This window comes from Mastomys coucha, unplaced genomic scaffold (genome assembly GCF_008632895.1).
Source record: "Mastomys coucha isolate ucsf_1 unplaced genomic scaffold, UCSF_Mcou_1 pScaffold15, whole genome shotgun sequence".
Taxonomy (NCBI): domain Eukaryota; kingdom Metazoa; phylum Chordata; class Mammalia; order Rodentia; family Muridae; genus Mastomys; species Mastomys coucha.
Window position 1 is genome coordinate 18,713,201 of NW_022196897.1, and position 20,938 is coordinate 18,734,138.

The 20,938-nt window shown below is 52.8% G+C and overlaps 1 protein-coding gene across 1 annotated transcript in view; it reads left to right on the forward strand.

Annotated features, from left to right (window-relative positions):
• The first annotated feature begins 4,316 nt into the window (after positions 1 to 4,316).
• The window catches only part of Prrx2 (paired related homeobox 2), a 35,405-nt gene continuing 18,783 nt past the window's right edge, over positions 4,317 to 20,938 (forward strand). Inside the window, exon 1 of the mRNA XM_031369713.1 lies at positions 4,317 to 4,733. Coding sequence (XP_031225573.1) covers positions 4,490 to 4,733 — 244 coding nt within the window. The 5' untranslated portion in view covers positions 4,317 to 4,489. The remainder of the gene's footprint in view (positions 4,734 to 20,938) is intronic.

Consider the following 20,938-nt stretch of genomic DNA (forward strand, 5'->3'; position numbering starts at 1 on the left):
ACCGTGCTCCCTACTGTGACAATAATGTACTAAACCTCTGAAACTGTAAGCAGGCCCCCAATGAAATGCTTCCTTTCATAACAGCTGCCTTGGTCATGGTGTCTCTCCGCAGCTCTTATAGAAGAGTAACTAGGGCTTTCCTTTTTTTTTTGGTTTTTTGAGACAGGGTTTCTCTGTGTAGCCCTGGCTGTCCTGGAGGCTTTTCTTGTCTTATTGCTTTTTCTAGGCCTTCAACTCAATATTAAGTAGATAGGATGGTTCTCTTCAATCCCCCTTTACTAAACTAACTTTCTTCTGTGAGACATGGTCTCAGTGTTTGATCCAAGTTGCCCTGGAACTTGCTATGTAGCTCAAGCTGGCCTCACGCTCACAACCTCCTGCCTCAGTGTATGTGTGCTATGTGTCAGACACACACCACCAATGTCTGACTCCATCAACTTTAAAAATATTTAAAATAGGGCCTGGATAGATGGATGGCTCAGCCCTGGGTTCGATTCCCAGTACCCACATGGTAGCTTATACTACCCATAAAGTCTGATCCAGGAATTCAGCACTCTCTGTCGGCCTCAGGTGGCACCGAGAACATTTGTAAATGAATGCAAGCGTTGACTGCTATGGGTTGGGCTTCCTTGCCAATGAGATAATAGTGATTTTTAGTTTTCTCAATTCTACTTCAACTTTAAAACTCTCAGTGATGGAGCTGGTGAGGCGGCCTGGCACCTGCTGCCCAGCCTGAGTACAGGAGTCCATTCCTGGAATCCACAGGCCAGAAGGAGAGATCCCATTGCCTCAGGGTCCTCTGACTTCCACATGGGTGTGCCCACAGCCAGAATAATATAAGACCAATCAAATAAAATGATTTATTTTTATTAAAATAAGATCAAACCTCAGCAATTTGGGATGACTTCTGAATAAAGAAAAGATAGTGTCTCTCCCTTGACACGTGAACTTTTAGAAGGGAGCTGATCAGTGCCTCAAGGTGAGATCCATGTTCCGATTGCCAACAGAGCCCTGCCACCCACAGAACCCAACCACCCATCCCCACCCTCCAACCCCTGCACAGCAGGACTCCCTGGCCCTTCCTCTGTCCTCCCCAGTCCCAAGAAGCCCCTGGGCCAGTGGGCTGGTTGAAGTGAGACCCTATCATCTATTCACTGCTGATTCTGTGTTAGCCTCTAGGAGTTGCTAAAATCACCATGGAAACTCTTTTAACCCACCCCTCTGGGAGACAAGTCCCTGAGTCCTGCATTTCTTAGTTATGTGTCCCCTTGGATGTATTTCCAGAGAGAATCAAGAGAAATCAAGTCTGATTTCCTCCAGGGCTGAGCTCTGGCTCAGCAGCTGACACCTCTTGTCCCTCTCTGCTACCTTGTACTTACTGCCCAGCCCTTATCCCACGATTGGCAAGGATGTGACTATTTGGGTCCATCTGCTGCTTCATCTATTTTGCTGCTGCTGGAGTGGGACTACAGGAGGAGAGAGGAATGACTACTTAAGGCTGCAGAGCTAGACAAAGGCGCTGAGCTCAGCCAAACCCATGCCTCCAAGTTCCAGCGTCCAAGATAACAGGATAACACCACCAGCCTGTCTCACTGCTCCAAAGTAGATGTTCCAAAAATAGCAATTACCAGGCTTGTGAATCAGCTCAGAGGGGTGCCACTTGCCCAACACTTGCAAGCCCTGGAGTTCTATCCCAGAACTGCATGAAGCACAGCAAAACAATAAGATAACCTTGGTTGTAGTGGTTTATGCCTTGAAGCCTTGCATCCAGGAGGCAGAGGTGGGTGGGTCTCTGAGAATTCAAGTCCAACCTGGTCTACAGAGCTAGTTCCAGGAGAGCCAGGACTATACAGAGAAACCCTGCCTTGAACTCCTAAGGTAAATAATGCTAAGCCTTACTAGGTGCCAGGTGTCACTCTTTTACTAACGATTATTTATTTGATTACTTTTAAAACTAACATTGTGCGTGTGTGTGTGTGCGTGCGTGCGTGTGTGTGTGTGTGTGTGTGTGTGTGTGTGCCTGAGGGCATGTACATGCTCCTTGGCAGGGAGAAGATGACTTAGTTCCCTGGAACTAGAGCTATAGATTATTGTGAGCTGCCGAGTGGGTACGGAGAATTGAACCCAGGTCTTCTGCAAGAGCAGTAATGCTCTTACCTGCTGAGCCATCTCTCCAGCTCCCTGAACTTAGTTTTAAAATTGATCTTCATGTGTGTATGTCATGCGTGTGTGTGTACATTTCATGTGCATGTGTGTGATCTTCATGTGTGTGAATTTCTGGGCAGGGGTGCGTGTGCTAGCATGTGTAGATCGGAGGAAAAGTGTGGTGTCTCTTTGCCCTCTACCTTATTGAGGCAGGGTCTCTCCTCAGTAGTGTACACCAGGCTAGCTGGCCCAAGTCTTGTCTCTACTTTCCATCTTTTAATTTTTAAAAACTTTGTTTTTGTTTTTGTTTTTGCTTTTCGAGACAGGGTTTCTCTGTGTAGCTCTGGCTGTCCTGGAACTCACTCTGTAGACCAGGATGGCCTCGAACTCAGAAATCTACCTGCCTCTGCCTCCCAAGTGCTGGGATTAAAGGCATGCGCCACCACCACCCAGCTTAAAAACTTTTTAAAAATAAGAGTTATGGGGGCTGGTGAGATGGCTCAGTGGGTAAGAGCACCAACTGTTCTTCCAGGGGTCCCTAGTTCAATTCCCAGAAACCACATGGTGGCTCACAACCATCTGTAATGAGATCTGATACCCTCTTCTGGTGTGTCTGAAGCCAGCTACAGTGTACTTTTACATAATAAATAAATAAATCTTTTTAAAAAAAGAGTTATGTCATGTTTTAACACTCTCCTTCCTCCCCACCCCCCCTTGTGCATGTGAGTGCTCTGACCTGTGGAGTTGAATCCCCCTGGAACTGGAATTACAAGTAGTTGTAAGCTGGCCAACATGGATGCTGGGATTCACTCTAGTCCTCTCTAAGTGCATCTTTCTCTAGCCCTCTGTCTCCCATCTTGCTGTATGAGCCCTGGGATTACAGGTGCCACTGCGATCAGCCTTGACTTGTGACATTGTGTTCACACAGCAAGCATTTTCGCCAACTGGGCCATCTCCTCAGCCCTCCTCTCCACTTCTCTACTCCTCTCAATAATTTATTCGGCAGTCAAGGAAACTAGGGGCTAAGATGCTTGGTCAAGGTTCAAGCACGGTTTGATATGAACACAGGAGGCTGGATTGATGTAGGACATCTCTGCTCTACATGCTCTGAATGGTGACTACATGAGTAGATGAAGGATACCACCATGGCCACCGCATCCCCCAGACCCTAACGCTACGCATATAGGCTCTGGACCCCACTTTGTGCAGTAAACAACGGCTTGGACAGACCAACTTCAGTGGCTCTCCCAGCACTAAAAGGAGCTCCAGCATTCCCTGGTCTGTCCTGCATAGGAACGTCAGCTAGATCCCAGACCCTTTGCAATGTGTCCTTGGGAAGAGACCCAGGCTGCCACGGGGGTGTGTCAGAGCCTCCACGGAGGGAGTCCTTCAGGGTGGGTTTCGGGAGGGTTTCCTGCTGCCTGCCCGGATACCCTGAAGGTGGAGTTCTTTTTGGTGCTATGACTTCATGTCTCAAGGGGACAAAAAGCTTGGGGATAAGACTTGGGGCGTTTGGAGCACTGGAGAGTCTCTGTTCTTCTCACCCGCTGCTGCTGTTTCTCTGGGCTTCCTTGAAAACGTTACACAAAAGATAGGCCTCGTTTGTCTTTCCCTCCGCTGTCATTCATCTGTCACCTTTGCTGAGTGTCTCTCCCTTGTACACCCCAGGAATCCGGAGAGAAGCTCGCCCCTCCCAACTTGATTTTTCCTTAGGAGGACCAATTCTGGGGACAGGTATATAACTGTCACCCACTGCGACATGAGAGAAAAGACCCAGCCTCCATCCCAGGACCTTCCTTTCAGTATGGAGGGAACGGGGTGGTCCTCGAAAATGTCTGATTTTTTTCCCATCAGGGTGGGAACAATGAGGGAGAAGCTGGGAAGCGTTCAAGGCCGTTCTTGGCTCCGTAGCAAATTCGAGGCTAATCTGCAATATATGAGACCCTGCCTAAGGAGGAGAGGACTGGAGCGGACAGGATCCGTCAACTTTCCTAGAGTGCCCCACCCCCAATATGCAACTTATGCGGATTCCCCACCCATCACCTCCAGGGACTCTGGTTGGGGGATTTAAAGAGCCCCCCCGCGGGATTTGGGCACCCCTAAATGCTTCTGGGAGTCCAAGGACCCCGTCCTGGCCCCGCCTCCCGCCGGACGGCGCAGGACGCGGGGAGGGGAGCCGGGGGCGAGGTCCGCCCCGACAAGGGGCGTGTGGCCCGGGCCGCTGGCTAGCAAGCGGCCCGCCCGTAGGGGAGGGCAGAAAGTTCGGGTCCCCGACCGACTGACTCGAGAGCCCGCGCGGCTAGCAGCGGGAGGCGGCGGCGGCCGGCAGAGGCGCGGCCGGGGCATGGACAGCGCGGCCGCCGCCTTCGCCTTGGACCCGCCAGCGCCCGGCCCGGGGCCCCCGCCAGCACCCGGTGACTGCGGCCAGGCGCGCAAGAACTTCTCGGTGAGCCACCTCCTGGACCTGGAGGAGGTGGCGGCTGCGGGGCGCAGGGCTGCGGGGCCCGTGCCGGGGCCCGAGGCGCGGGAGGGAGCGGCGCGCGAACCGTCCGGGGGCAGCAGCGGCAGCGAGGCGGCGCCGCAGGACGGTGAGTGCGCGGCGTGGGAACCGGGCAGGGGCGGCGGGACTCGAGGTTGAGGAGTCCCTTCCTTGAGGAACTCGGGCTGTGGGGTTCACTGGCTGCGGGATCCAGTGGTTCTGGAACTTTTAGTTGGTGGACTCTTTGGCTTGTGAGACTGTGACTGTGGGACCGGCGGATACTGGGTCTCGACCCCCCAACACACACAGACACACAGACACACACACTATCCCAGCTACAGAGACCCATGGACTACAGGACTCGTGGACTGCTGAACTCTGGCTGTGGGATTCCTGGACTGTGGGACTTGTGGGTTTTGTGAGACTGTGGCTGTGGCCCCAAGCTACAGGAACCCCCTAGCTGCAGGATCCCAGCTGTGGGCACTGGAGGACTGGGTTGCTCATAGCGGGAGCCACAATCGCAGAAACCGCAGCCCGGTGGTGAGCTGCTGTTGTTTCAAAAGCCCCTCCTTCGGAGAAGACCCTCTTTGAACCAGATCCACACACATCCACTTGAGGATGTGTGACTCGGGGAAAGCTGGCTTCCCTTGCATTCCACACCCATCTACCAGCAGAAGCTGGTGCCCGTCGCTGCTGGGGGAAACTGAAGCTGTGGAGGGGCAGAGCCACTAAGCCAAACTTAGTTTAGGACCTTCTAGCTAAGAGAGTCTTCTGAGGGTTTGTGGGGGGGGAGATAGCTGCACAACCACACCCATCAGTTTGGGGTGGAGGAGCTCTCAGGACAGCTAGCTAGGCCTATTTCCCCTGCAGAGGTTAAAGGTCATCTGGAAGGGACTTTAAAAACAACCAATTCACCCAATACCACCCCTACACACACACACACACACACACACACACACACACACACACACACAGAGCATTTAGAATCCTCAGCTCAGCTTTTCAAAGAAGAGGGAGTTGGTGGGAAATACTGATGTAAGGATGTAGGGGTGGATTTGGGGGAGGTGAGCGTGAGCGGGGGGTGGGGGGGGAGTGAAGGCTGAGAATGAAGCAGAGGTCCCAGTTTGGATAGTTTCAGTGAGGAGAGGGAGGGCTGAGTCACCAAAGATCACCAAGCTGCTGGGGCGGGGTGTCTGGGGCAAATGCTTCCATCCCTTAGCTCTGAGACTATACTGTCTCTCGCAGGGTGTGCTGGGACACCTGACTGTCTATCCCCAAACTGTGTGGAGAGCTGACAGACCAGGGGTTGGTATCCCACACACATCTTCCCACCCACCCCATGGACTCCACTTCCTGTGGAGGGTCAGGGTTAGAAGGGGTGCTCAAGTTAGCTGGGAGCCCCTCTGCTTTCAGACTAAAGGGTTCCCGAGGAGCTGGAGATGACAGAGGCAACTGTCTCAAAGCAAAGCTGTGAGCACATGTGTCCTGGGACATCCAAGGAGCACCTTCAGATAACCCCCCCACTGCTGCCAGGCAGAAAGGCTTGGTCCTCAGCTCCGGGGAGGCCCCTGCCTTCTGTGCTGGTGACCACTTCCCACCATTTGCAGGGCCTGGGCACTCTCTTCCCTCGGGTGTTGGGTGATGGATGATGACTGAGCTGACAGCCCTGGGAGTCAGCTTTTAGATCCTTGATGGAAAAGGAGAGGGAAGGGGGGCAGTTCCGGCCAGAGGTAGAGCGAGGTGCCATAGAGCTCTGAGTTCTCTGGTTTCACCTTGATGACTGAGGGGTGTGGGGCAGGACAGAGGGAAGAAAAAAGTTAAGGTGATAGGAGAGAAGGAAGGGGTAGACCAAGGGAGCCGACAGAGAGGTGACTGGATTGATGGTGAGGGAGCAGAGGCACTGGCCCTGGAAGGGAGTAGACAGGGAAAAGTCTGGCTTCTTTGTCATGTAGCTGGTCCCCAAATAGAAATCCCCCCCACCCCCGTAATCCCAGACTGCAAGTGTCAACAGAGGATCGAGTGTGCAGATGATGCCATTGGCAGTCGCTAGGAAGCTAGGTGGGGACTGAAGGAGCCCCAGGATCTGGCCACAGTCCCCGAAAGCCCAGGAGAACTGCCAGGCCTTTCCTAGGGTGCAGCTTCTTGCACACTAGGGTGTTTGAGGACAGAGGGTATGCTAGATGTAGAGTCAGGTGGGAGACCTAAGGGCGGGTTCGAGAAACCACTCCCCCACTGCCCCTCGCCTTGGAAACTACATCCAGCTTTGCTCCTGGACCGTGGTGGTTCAGTGGTACCATGCCATGCTTCCAGCTAGGTTGGAGTCTACAGAAGGAGACCAAGGCAGCTTCCTATTGGTCCCTTTGGTTAATTGTTCCTTCCTACTGCCAAGGATTGGTGGTTTCACAGTCCCGAGGGATCCAAAGATAGAGGAGGAGGGAATCTGCCTTTTCCACGTCCTGGTGAGCCGAGAGCAAACTGCTGGAAAGAGGTGCCAGCTGGGGGATGAGCTTAGAGGCCCAGTGCGTACAAGGCCCTGGTTCTGTCCCCAACATAGGAAGGAGGAAGGAAGGGAGGGAGGAAGGAAGGAAGACAGAATGGAGTGCCAGGCTCGCCCTGGGGCAGCACACATGGGCCATGGGCTATACTGTTAGCTCTCTAATCCTGTACCCTCAGCACTTCAGGGCACAGACACTCTTGAAAACCAAACTATCTGTGGCTTCTGCAGAGTTTTTTCCCCCCTAATAGAAAAATACAGGTTATGGGGGGGGGGGTACAAATGAATAAGAACTCTTGTTTTTACCCTGCTAATTAAACAAACCAATTGAACCACTACTACCTCCAGCACCAAACTAATTTCTTTTTTTTTTGTTTTTGAAAGCCACCCATAGATCCAGCCCATGTCTGCCAATGACTTTCCAAGGCTTTGCTTCCTCCCATCACCACCCACCCCCAGAACTGGCTTTTTAAGCTGTGGCTTTGCTAGTGACTCAGAACAAACCAGGGTCTCGGGTTCCTTCTGAATCAAATGCTGAACTATGCCAAGCACGTTAGGAAAATAAACCCTTGTTCACTGCCTTTGCGATGGCATACAACAAAAGAAACCACATTAATAACCTCGAGTTTCTTTAAACCGTTCCCTCCTGTGGGCAGGGCGGAAACCAGGCCGTGGACATGCTGAGAAAATAAACATGGCCCCAGGAGCTAGGCAGAGAGGCCTGAGTCAGGACAAGCTGGGCCCTGCTCAGAGCTGGTACCTGTTTGGAGAAGCCTAGGATGCTGGGTTGCCATGGAGACTAAGTGGATCTCAAGATGATCCTTGTGTAGATTTTGGGTGCTGGGACACCTGGAATCCAAGGTCCCGAGGGGAGCTAAGACCCTTCTGGGCTGAGTGGTAATTGATAATTGGGGTGAGCCTGGGTTAGGTGGGGACCTGTCCCTTCCCCTTGCTAAACAGGACCGTGGGGCCACCTGGAAATGCTGTTGAATCAGTGGGTTTCAGAGGTTAGTACACTTCAAACCCTTCTACAGTGTGGTCCTTCTGCATCTGGTTTATTTTGTTTAGAAAGCATCTAAGCTCATCCATGTATCATGTGTCCAAACTCCTTTCCTTTTCAGGGCTGAATGATGTTCCACTGGATGGATGTATCACATTTTGTTTGTCATTTCTTTCATGAGCAGACATGGGTTATGGGTAGTGCTGCTGTGAACTCGGGTACAGGTTCAAAGGTTTTGGATTCTTTGAGGTTTGTTTCTCTGCGCGGAATTATTAGGTTGTGTAAAGTCAGGTGGGAAACCCAAGGACAGGTTCGAGAAACCACTCCCCCACTGCCCCTCGCCTTGGAAACTACATCCAGATTTGCCCCTGGATTGTGGTGGTTCAGTGGTACCATGCCATGCTTCTCGCTAGGCTGGAGTCTACAGAAGGAGGCCAAGGCAGCTTCCTGTTGGTCCCTTTGGTTAGCTGCCCCTTCTCACCTCCATGGGTTGGTGGTTTCACAGTCCTGAGCCATCCAGAGATCGGGGAGGAGGGACCTGTTTTTTCCACATCCTGATGAGCCCAGCCCAAATTGCCCCTTTCACCTGGGGTTATAGAGACTAATATGGACGTCAAACTGATCAGAACATTGAACTAAGGTTGTCAGGCTTACAAACGAATGGGACCAAGGATTGTTCCTTATGGGGGTAAGGCAAGTCCTAAACAGCTATGTGACATATGGTAGGTACTCAATACAGAGATTCTAGACAGCTTCATGACATACTTAGAAGGCTTATGGTTCTCACAATTTGAAGGCCCAGAGAGATGGAGCAACCTTCCCAAGGTCTCACAGCTGGGAATGCCAGGTTGGCTTTGGGACTCCAAGTCCAGGCCTCTCTCTCTCCAGCACAACCTTGTATGTGGGTGAGAGAAGCTAAGAGTAGGAGCTCCCTGGATGTGTGGGGGTGGTGGGGTAGGAGGAGACTGGCTGTGGGGCTCGGGAGCAAAGGGGTGAGGAGATGGGGGGTGGGACTGGAGAACCAATGGGATGGATAGATGTCTGCCGTCATGTCCTGGGGAGGGGTGTGACGTTAGGGAGGACTTGACCTAAGGAGGAGATTCTAGGGGACTGGGGATGCTTAGTGGGTAGAGTGCTTGCTTAGCATGCACAAAATTCAGCAGTGAATCCTCGGCACGTAGTCCTGAGTGGGGTGCACACTTGTAATCCTAGCACGGAGGAAGTAGATGCAAACAGATGAGGAGTTTAAGGTCGTTCTCAGCTTCATCTTGAGTTCAAGGTCAGCCTGGGCTACATGAGACCCTGTATCCAAAAAGAGGTAGATTGCGGTTGCTGCCCCGCTGGGAGCAGGGCAGGCAGGACTATGTGGAGATGGGGTTGACGGCAGTGTGAGACATGTAGGGAGAGTGGCTAGGAGGTGGCCCAGAGGCACCTCAGCCAAGTGTCATGCGTTGGGGTCCCACCTGCCTTGTCTTTTCTCCAGCCCTGTGACTGTGACACAGGTCCTTGGACTACTCCCCACTCTGTAGAGAGGAAAACTGAGGCTCAGAGAACACAATCTATGTGACAAGGTAGCTCACCCTAGTCCTGCGTGAGATTCCAAGATAGCTATGTCTTGTCCCAAAGCCCAATTACTCTGTCCCGAGTCATCGAGTCATCGGTGGAGCCTTGGCCTGAGCAGGGCTGCCTCACAGTCCTTTGACTGACAGGTGTGGCTGAACTCAGGAGCTGTGAGGTGGTCAGGGGAGGGGGAGAGAACAGAAGGAATCCAGCTTTGTGCCACAGGCATGGAGGAGAGTCAGGGTGCCCAGCCTCGGGGACGGCTTAGGGAGGAAGCATGATGGGTCCCCTGTCTCTGCCTTTCCAACACCCATCCCCAGCCACAGAGGGCAATGTGACAGGAGGCTCCTCCCCCAGCTCCCACTTACTATCCGTCCAGTCTTCTGTCTGTCCACAACTCCAGTCCGTCAGTCTCAGGCCCTGCCTACCTGCCTTGCCGACTCCCGGGGCAGGATCGGGCTTAGAGCAGTTAGAGTGTGGTTTGCCAGGAAAAGACTGGCTGTCTGCTGCTGTCCTCCCAAAGCGCAGTCTCTCCATCGGGGAATGAGCCTTTCCCTCATAGTACAGGAGGTACCTCAGCTCGAAAAACCTCCCTAACTGCCTCTCCATTTTTCTCTCTGTTGTAGTTTGGAGGTGTGAATGTTGTCACCAGCTAGCATTTGGGGAACACACGATGGGCTGGCTGTCCTGGATTCACAGTCGAGTGACACGCAGACTCATGCACACATGCCCCACCTGGTGTGTGCATGCTTGCTTACACATCCGCTGTGAGGCTCCAGCTGGTCTAAATAGTCCTACCAGGCTTTGGGTGAGCCTGGCTCAGGCCCCCAGACTAGCAGAGCAGACATACCTGGCTACATGGGCCAAGGGTAAGGCTCTTAGGAGGTGTTGAGGAGGAGAGAGGCTTCCTGTTCAGAGAGAGCTTGTGGGAGGGTGTGTCTTCATATGCTCTTGTGGTGGTCAGGGCCACAAACTGGGTATCATCAGCACACACTGAGCCATCAGGAAGGGGCAGGGCCTGTCAAGCTGAGAGGAGCTGAACTATTTGCTGTCAAGTAAGAGGTCACAGCCTCCAGGCTTACGGGTCTACCAAGCACAGCAGAGAAACCTGGAGGCCAAGAACATGGCTTCTCTAGTAGTTCTGGAGATCAGAACATTGATGTCCCCCAAGCGTAGGTCCCTTGCACATCTGTTTGTTCCCTGACCGACTCTCAGGGGGGTGGAGGGCCAGCGATGACAGGACACCATCCGCGTGGGGCTCTTTATGGGTAATGATATTTTTTATTGTGCCCCTAAAAATAAAGCATGCTCTGGAAGAGATTAGCTTGGGGCTTTAAGATGGATTCTGCTTGCTTGTGTGTGGGATGGGTGGCCAGGACATGGCTGGTCTTTGCTGGTAAGGCTATGGGTCTAGGAAAGGGGGCCCTAAAAGACAGAGCAGTGGCGGGGCCTGAGGTGAAGTCTAGGTGGCTGTCTTCAAAGAACAGCCTGGCATAAGATAGCAGAGGAGCATTAGGCTCAGGGACTGGGTGGCCCGGAAGCTTCCACAGAGGGGCCCTGTTCCCTCCAGCCTTAGAGCAGAGTAGGCTCCTCGGCAGCTTCAGATGTGGCGGGTGTGAGCGTCCGATCTCTGGGACACTGCTGCCCAAGAAGATGCTGCAGAAAGTGTTTCTATACAGGGGTCAGAACATCTGAGTTCCCACCTGATCTAACCCAGCCTTCCATCTGAAGCCTGCCCAACCTCTGAGCCCAGCCTCTGCACCCTAGGTGGAATCAGATGGCTGGACATAATTAATGAGATTCCAGGGCTCATCTGTGAAGATGATAGAAATATATTCTCAGACCCTGGGGAATCAGAGTTCCTGATCCCAGGTCTGGGTGCCTGGATATAAAAGTCCCCTATCTGCAAGTTTTTGTGTTTACTTAGTTTGGATTAGCTTTTAGAGCTGGAGTCTTGTGTAGCCCAGGCTGGGCTAGAACTCATTATATAACCACGAATGACTTGACCTCATATTCATCCCCCTGCCTTCACAGCCCAAGTGCTGGGATTACAGACATGCTGTGCAATGAGCCCATGGCTCTGTACAAGCTAGGCAAAGCACTCACCAACTGAGCGTCAGCCTCAGCCCCCAGGAGGGTTTTATGCCCTGCTAATGATCTTCCAGAGCCAACTGCACCCTTTGCGGCCCCCTTTTACTGACTGAGAAACCGCTCTCTTGGTGACAGAGCAGCTGTGCAAGGCGCCATGGAAACATGGAGCTGAAGCATCAGGAAGGGTGACTGCTCAGCAAGAGGGCCCCGAGGCCTAGATGGATAGCTGCTTTCCTCTACCCACTGTGCATTGCCAAAGCACCTGCCCTGAACCAGCCCAGGACATCCTGAGAGGCTGGGATAAAGGTTGTGATGGAGCGGAGTCCTGGCTGGATCCTCACCCTCAGTGTCCTGACTCTGCTCTCGCCCCCAGGTGTGGCGGCCAGGGTTCTGCTGGGGCTAGAAGCCTCATCATGGAGCCAGGTTCTCTATTACCCTGGTTTCCTATAATTGAGTCCCTCTTCTCTGCCACCCTTCTCTTTCCATCACACTTCCTGTGGCTCCCTTCAAGGGCGATCCCCTGGGGATGAGTATCCGAAGTCCCCAAAGGGGTTGTCATTTCTTTCCATCAGTCGCACCTCCTTCCTGCCTCGCTGTCCCCACCACCATCCCCCTTCCCCATGACAGTCTCTTACCTTGGGTGAAGCCATTTACATGCCAGGGGTGGCGTTATTAAAAATGACATTTAACCAGGGCTGGAATTACCACTCAGATGGCTGCAAACCTTGGAATCAAAGCAGAGCCGCGGGGCGGGCGCGCCTGGCAGGGGCCTCGCAGCCTCCCCGCCGCCAGAGCTCTGCGAAGGCTTCCCACATAAAACCCCCACAGACCATTGAGGTCTTGAAAGCCAGCGCACCTCCTTTCATTAGACTAACAAATAACGAGTAACAGAAAACATCTGTTCACAGCAGCCCTAATGCTATCAAGATGGGCTCCTCCGGGTAGCTGGGCTAGCCAGTGGGCACCCAGTGTGCACCCAGGGTGCAGGGTGCAGGTAAGGGCTGCTCCCACCCCAGGCTGGCCCGCAGGTCTCATCCTACACCCGTGAGGCCAAGAGCAGAATAGTGGTGGCGCATGTCTTTAATCCCAGCACTTGGGAGGCAGAGGCAGGCAGATTTCTGAGTTCGAGGCCAGCCTGCTCTACAGAGCGAGTTCCAGGACAGCTAGAGCCATACAGAGAAACCCTGTCTCGAAAAACCAAACCAACCAAACAACCAAACAAAACAAAACAAAACAAAAAAACCACAAACAAACAAAAAAACTAAGCATGAGGCCAAGAGCTGCTTTTTCCTTGGGTCTTTCAGGCTTGGCTATTTACTCTTCCTTCTCACTGATAAGGATTTGTAATCTGAGGGTCTGTATGCAAGGAGGTGGGGTTATAGGACGGTAGGCACCATAACCCCAATATTATCCTGGCCAGGCCCTAGGCCAGTGGTGTGATAATGCTGTATTTCTCAGGTTTCTTGCTATCTCCTACACACACACACACACACACACAAACACCGTAAGTTTAGTCTTCAGAACTGGAGGGAGGGTGGCTCTCCCGCCCTTATAGAAATGAGGTGCCCTGTAAAAGCCCCCTTCACTACCAGTCCTGGCCTCCAGAAGCTAACAAGGCCCATTCCTAGGGTCCAGAAGGTTGGGGGCCAGAAGAAGCCTAAGCCTGAGCCCCACAGTTCAAATATGGAGAAGGAAGGCCTGATTCCTGCACCGGGGAGAGCCCAGGACATCCCAGCACTGACTTCATACAGGCATCTTGCTTTTCTTCCCTTATGACCAAGCCACACAAAGGATGCCTTGCCATTCCCGAGACACAATGCTATATCAGCTCGGCATACTCATTTAAAAAAGTTAGGTGACACTCCTTTATTTGGTCACCATTCATTCTGCACACAGGCACTTTGCTGGGATATACCAGTGACTGGGCCAGACTTTGTCCCTGAGGGCTTGGAGCCCAGCAGGAGGGCAGCATAGCCTCCTGGCTTCTCCTTAGCCCTCTGCAGGCTACCCTTGGCTCTGGTTTGTCCTGACGGCCAATGGTGAGGTGGAACAGGGTCCCCCATGTCCCGGCTCAGAAAGCCAGAGTGACTTCCCCATGGTTGCCCAGGGGATGTGCAAGGACCACTGCAGCCACGTCACTGTGCGTGGCTTCAGATGCTCAGGTTTCTACCATGTCCTCTTTCTGTACGCTGCCAAGGTTGAATTTTTTTCCGCCTGCCCCCTTCCCACCAAGAATCTGCTGTGAGAGACTCACTAGTGCCCCCCACCTCCACCCAGCTGGGCCTGTCTGAGGCTGGGGCCGTGCTGTGCTGGAGGAGAGACGCTGGGCAGCAGTTTCTTAAAGACATCCTGTTTCAATTGGGAGGCCAGCCTCTCCGGCTGAGCTTGTTCTCTGGGTACCACAGCCCCGGGAGGGGAGTGTTGGGACTCTAAGGGGGAAATGACTAGAGACAAGAAGTAAAAACTGCTACTCTGGTTTCACCGGGAAGGAGAAAGAAAAAGATCCAGATCTAATAGCCACTGAAAGCAGGTTCACTATTTAAATAAAACTGTTGCTGGGGCTGCAGATTTGGATCTTGCATGGGGTAGGGGAATCTTGAGGGCTCCAGTTTCTGTTTCAAGGCATCGGAAGTGAGGGTGGGGTTCCTGTTAACCCTTTCCTGTCTGTCTCATCCATGCCAAGCCCAGGCTGGGCCCTGGGGTGAAGGGCTGCCTGGCTCCTGCTAGAGAGGGACGACTGAAGGTGTTCTGGGGGAGGCAGAGTCTCAGAAGGGACCTGAAGCTGGAGTGAGGTAGCTAGGAGTTGGGGTCCTGGGGCAGCAGAGAGAGATGCAGAGGCTTCGGGTAGGAAAGGAAGCCTGTCTGTCCCAGAACTAGGAATGAGAAACAGGAGAGATGGCCCAAGAGTGTTTCCTTCAAGATTGACTATTATTCTGGGCAGTGGTGGCACACACCTCTAATCCCAGCCCTCCAGAGGCAGAGGCAGGCAAGTGTCTGAGGTCCAGGCCAGCCTGGTCTACTGAGCTAGTTTCAGGAGAGCCAGGGCTCCACAGAGGAAGCCTGGCTCGAGAACAACAACTGTTGGATTAGCCATGGTTAGAGCCATGCTTGGTGGCACAGGTCTGTAGTGAAAGCTACTCAGGAGACCGAGGCCAGATGATTTTGAGTTCAAGGCCTGTGTGGGCCATTTTATGAGAGCCTGCATCGAAAGAAAAATGTAGAAAATGTGTTGGGGATGTAGCTCAGTGGTAGAGCCCTTCCTACCACGATTGAGGCAGAGGTCCTGAGCTCTACCTTCAGTGCTGAGAGAGGAGAGAAAAGATTTCCCACTCATGTGCACAGGGGATATGTCCCCATATTTGTGGGTGTGTGGAGTGTGAGACCAACAGCTCCCTATCCCTGGAGGTGGGGTTCTCACAATTACCAAAAGTCTAATGTGATAACAGCCCCTGTGTCTCAGGTGACCTGAGCCTTCTGGGTCACTCAGTCTCCAGAGGAGCTGCCCAGCCTTGGCCTCTGCTCTAAGATCGGAGCAGCATGGCTGTCCCCACATCAGGGACATTCAGAGGAGCTCCGGATACCTATTATGTGGAAGCAACTGTGAGTCTGCCTGCCACCAGGTGCACAGAAACACACTTGGCCTACAGTTTGGTTCCCTCTCTCTGATACTCTGAGGAGGGTAGACACAGTGTAGTCTGGTGAGGGTGAGGTTGAGCAAGGGAAGGTTCCCAGGCCCCACAATCTGCCTGGTGGCTCCGCTAGTACCTAACTTCCCAGCCCAGTGTTTCCCAGCCCACGGGACACAGTCCTTGGCTCCCTGCCCATCTTCCCCTGTGGCCCAGGTCCCCTTGCTTGTCTGTGTCTAGCCCTGCTGGTTGCTCCCATGCAGAGGCACGTTGCTTTCATCTCTGTGGCATCCATATAACCGTAGCTAATTTTGTGACAAATTCGATCCCTAAAATACAGCACAACTATTTTTATAATGTGGTGTTTGAGGTTAAAAATTCAAATGAGAGATTAATTGCTATTTTCAGATCTGTGGATAAGATGGTTTTGGATCGATGTGTGCCCCGGAGCTGCATGAGGCCTCCCATCATGCTTAGAACATGCGTGCCCCTACTTGGCCCAGGCTTTGGCTGCTGGCAAATTTGGGTGGATGTGGTATTCGTGTTCATTTCCACGTTGATCGAAGCTCTTGCTGCCTTCTCTGTCCAGGGCCCAAAGGCCTAAAGGGTGACCAGAGTGGGAGCCCCTCTCCAGTGACCTAGTAGCTCCAGAGTTTGGGGAGCAGATAACAGGAGGAAAGAAATACATCAAGAGGAAGTGTCAAAGAAGGAAAGGTGAAGCCGATGAGCTTCCCCTGCCCAGTGCTCTTGGCTTCCTTGTCTGCTTCTTTCCCTGCAGTCTCCCAATCAGGCGATGGGAGTGGAAGTCAGGCCCTGAGGGCAGGACACATGGGTGAGGTGGGAACTACAGGGAAGGAGGCGTGCCAGGCCAGCCGTGTTTCCAAGGGAGTTGATATGGAAAGGGTCCCCTTTGGCACATTGGGGTCATCTCAGAGTCTCCCCACAAGGCTTCTGGGCTCTGAGAGCTCATGATAGCTCTCAGGTTTGGTGGCCACCCTGGGGACATGAAGTGTTCCTCCCTCCATGGTCCCAATTTCTAAAGATGGATGTGATGTGGAGTCAGGAAACCGCATCTTCCTGAGGGCTTGTTGCCACGGTGATTTCTCTATGTGTCTAAGCCCCCAGAAAAGTAGGTCCAGGAGGGCCATGGTACCAGGCTGATGTTACTCAGTTTCTTGGGACAAGAGGCTTCCCTCTCTGGAATTCAGTGGCTTCACTGGGTAGGTGAGGCACTGGCAACAGCTATCCCAGAGCTACCATACCTGCCATTTCTTATTATTACTACTATTACTTCCATTACTATTATTGGCAGCTCCTACATTGGAAAGAAAGAACTATTTGAGCATGCAGACGTGCCCCTGGCAGCTGCTAGGACCCTCATGTCCTCAGCCTAGGGATAAGGGAGTGTCCAACCCAAACTAAGACCATATTAAGGCCAAAAAAAAAAAAAAGCCTGTCCCTCTGCCCCTAGCCCAACCTGGGGCAGGACAGGAAGAATAAGGTCTGGGTAGCTGGTCTTTTGCTGGCAGGTTGGGTGCCAAGATGGAGTGGGAAGTCCAGCTGCGACTCCACTCTCCCAGGAGAGCTTTGCCTGTTCCACGGGACAGTTACAGAGTCACCAGCCCAGCCCTGTGCCTTTGGCACAACAGACTGACTGAAAGCCTGGGCAGAGAGCTGGAGCAGGGACAGCCTGGGGGTGGGGCTCCATCCTCGGGCTGCTGCTGCAGGTGCAGCCCTCAGGCCATTGGCTTTACCTTCCCCCAACAGCCCCCCCCGGCCCGTGACTGCCTGCAGAGCCACTTCAGTCTTCTCTGGGTAAAATCTGGGTCAGCGGGGAGTCTCATTGCACCCTGCTTTGAGACCATAGTTAATAGTCTCTGTCTTAGGGGCCTCTGCTACCTATAACACACTGTGCAGGCCTCCCTTTCTCTTTCTGGAAGGCTCTGTTTCTGCCTTGCTCTCCAGCACACCCCCCCCCCCCCCCCCCCCCCCCCCCCCCCCCCCGCCCAGTGCAGACAGGCATCCTTCAAGGCTTCATAGCCATTCCCAGACAGAACAGAGACTCAGCTAGCATCCCCCTCAGCTGTATCGCCAATGACACAAGGCTGAGTCTAACTGGAGCTCAGGACAGGCTGTGAAGAGTCATATGCCCTACGTGTACCAGAGGGACTCAACAACTGTGGCGTGTGGCAAGGACAGGGCTGAGAGCCCCAGAGAAAGCGCTCCTAATATGGGTCCATCCAGCACGGTTCTCCATAGACTTGAGGTGCAGAGGGTGTCCGGGGGTGGGGCAGGAGGGAACACTGTCCTCACTCTGCCAGGGTGGGGACAAGGGCCTAGGTTTGTTGGAGCTCAGGCAGTGTCATCGACAGCTAATCGAATCTGTCTCAAGGGCTAAATTTGTTGTCTGATGTTTTCCCAGCATGCAGAGGCCCCTGGGCACCACCCCAGCACTGCATAAGCCAAATGTAATGGTGCACAACTGTAAAACCAGCACTAGGGAGGTGGAGGCAGGAGAATGAGAAGTTGAGGGTTACACACCGGTGTGTGTGAGCCATCTCTATAGGAAAAGGCAGAGCCAGAGGCAGAAAGACCTGGGACAGAAGTGTGGATCCATCTGTGCCTAGCACCCCAGCACATTTCCTAGTTGCTTGCTCTGGTTTAGCCTAAGCTGGTCTGCTCAGGTCCCCGACTCTTTCTCTTTCTGGCTGCAAACTTGCTATGCAACTGTGGCATGGCTGGGAATCATGGAGAGGAGGAGAAAGATACCCAGCCACTGATGCTAGGAGTCTCGTAAGCTCGCTTTGGGGCCATGCTGGCTCAACCTTAGGGGACTGTGGCAGCTGGGCACTCTGTTGGAACCATGTCATGCCAGGGTCTGCTGGGCAGAGTCCCTGCTCATCCAGAGTCTCAGAACACGAGTGCCATCCAGCAATGCCTGCCCTACTTGGTTCCTGTCCCCTCCTCTCTGGGAAGATTCCAACATGGATTGTTGAAGAAGGGAGCCTGGGGTTTCTTACAGAAAGAGGAGCTGGAATTATTAGGGGGTTCAGTTTAGGGGGCAGGCCCCTTAGAGGACAAATTACACAAATAAACTCCACCTGTCTTGGGTTTGATTGGGGATAGCCCCTGACATGTACACACACACACACACACACACACACACACACACACACTGAGGGTTTGCTGGAAGGGGCTGAAATTTACCATGGTTGCACATAGTCTGACCCCCACAGCCCACTTTCTTAGGTTGGTGAAGGGCACTAACAGCCATGCGCAGGGCATTAAATGGCAGGAAGTTGACACAGTGGAGGCTTCCCTAGGCTTTGTCTCAAATTCACCTTTATGACATCAACTTGGGATCTGCCATGGTTGGAGAATTGAGACTCCAGCAGGTCAGCAGTCCTTCTAGCTTAGTGTACCTGCTTCTGGAAACCAGGGGGAGATTTGAATTTTCTTTTCTTTTTTTAATTTAATTTTAATTTTTTACTTATTCACTTTACATCCCTCTCACTGCCCCCTCCTGGTCACCCCCTCCCACAACCCTTCCCCCATTCCTTCTCCTCTTCTCCTCCAGGAAGGTGGTAGGCCCTGGGTATTCCTCTATCCTGGTACTTCAAGTCCCTGTGAGGTTAGGCGCTTCCTGTCCCATTAAGGCCAGACCAAGGCAGCCCAGCTAGAACATATCCCACATACAGACAACGGCTTTTGGGATAGTCCCCGATCTAGCTGTTCAGAACCCACATGAAGGCTAAGCTGCACATCTGCTACATATGTGTGGGGAGGCCTAGGTCCAGCCTGTGTGTGTTCTTTGGTTGGTGGTTCAGACCCTGAGAGCCCCAAGGGTCCAGATTAGTTGGTCTTCCTGTGGAGTTCCTATCCCCTTCAGGGCCTGCAATCCTTCCTCCTATTCTTCCATGAGTCCCCAAGCTCCATCTACCGTTTGGCTGTGGGTGTCTGTATCTGAGTCAGCTGCTGAGTGGAGCCTCTCAGAGGACAGCTGCTCTTGTCTGTAAGCATAGCAGAGCATCATTAATAGTGTCAGGGATTGGTCTTTGCCTATGGAATGGATCTCAAGTTGGGCCAGTTATTGGCTGGCCATTCCCTCAGTCTCTGCTCCATCCCTTGTGCCTGCATTTCTTTTTTTTTTTTTAAAAGATTTTATTTATTTAGTGTATATGAGTATATTGTAGCTGTCTTCAGACACACCAGAATCCATTACAGATAGTTGTGAGCCACCATGTGGTTGCTGTAAATTGAACTCAGGACCTCTGGAAGAGCAGTCAGTGCTCTTAACTGCTGAGCCATCTCTCCAGCCCCCGTGCCTGCATTTCTTATAGACAGGATAAATTTTGGGTTGAAAGTTTTGTGGGTGAAATTTTCTTATTTGAAAGAGGAATGGCCTTTTCCCCTACTGTTTTTCTAAAGTAGATTTCCCACACCCCTCCTGCCTCTTCCCACAGCCCCCCCCCCCCACCTCAATGCACCCTGTTAGGTGATCAGCTGACCTTCACAGGGTACACCACCACCAGGTGTCCACAGTCAGGGTGGGGTCACCCTGGTTCGGGGCTTTGGTGGATTGGACAGTGTATGGTGGGTGACCCTAGTAATGTCACTGCCCTGAAAATCCTCTGTGCTCAAGCTCCTCCCACTCCCTTCTCTTTCCTGGGTAACTTGGATGGGGAGGAGATGGCTTGCATGTAAGGCTCCTCCTCCGAGACATTGCCATCCTCCTCCTCCTCTCCAAAAGATTTATTTACTTTATTCCTGTGCATGTGTGTTTGTTTGCCTTGCGCATTTGCATGAGCTCTTGGGGGCCAGGGCTGTCGGACCTGCTGAAGCATCACAGGCCTTGGGAGTCAGTTGCCTGAATGGCTAATGGAAACTGAACTTAGGTCCTTTGCAAGATCAGTGAGGGCTCTCAGTAACTGAGCCATCTCTCCAGACAGGTCTTGCTGTGTAACCCGGGCTGACCTCAAACTTATGGTGATCCCCCTGCCTCCAGCCCCTGTGTACTCTGATTATAATCATTCAGCACCATGACTAGCTTTTGAATTTTTAAAGTATTATTAGTGTGTGTGTGTGTGTGTGTGTGTGTGTGTGTGTGTGTATGTGCGCGTGCGCGCGCGCTCCTCCAGCAAGAGTATGGAGGCCAGAGGACAGGTCTGTGGCGTTGTCATTGTCCCCTTCCACCTTTCTGTGGGTTCTGAAGATCAAATTCAAGTCTTCAGGGCTGCGAACTTACTGAGCCATCATCACACCAACCTACAACTGACTTTTTTATGTTTCTCTTTTGAGGCTAGCCCAAGCTAGCCTAGAATGCACTGTCTAGCCCAGGATGGCCTTTGATCTTCCTTCCCTTCCCTTAGTGCATGGATTGTGGGTGCACCCCACCACACCTGGTTTCTTGGGATTTGGGGGCTAACCTGTCTGCATCATGAGTATCAGGGCTACTGGGTAAAGCCCTGTCTCAAAAAAGGAAAAAAGAAGAGAGAGAAGAGGAGGGGAGAAAAGGTAAAGGGAGGGAAGAGGGGAGGAGGGGG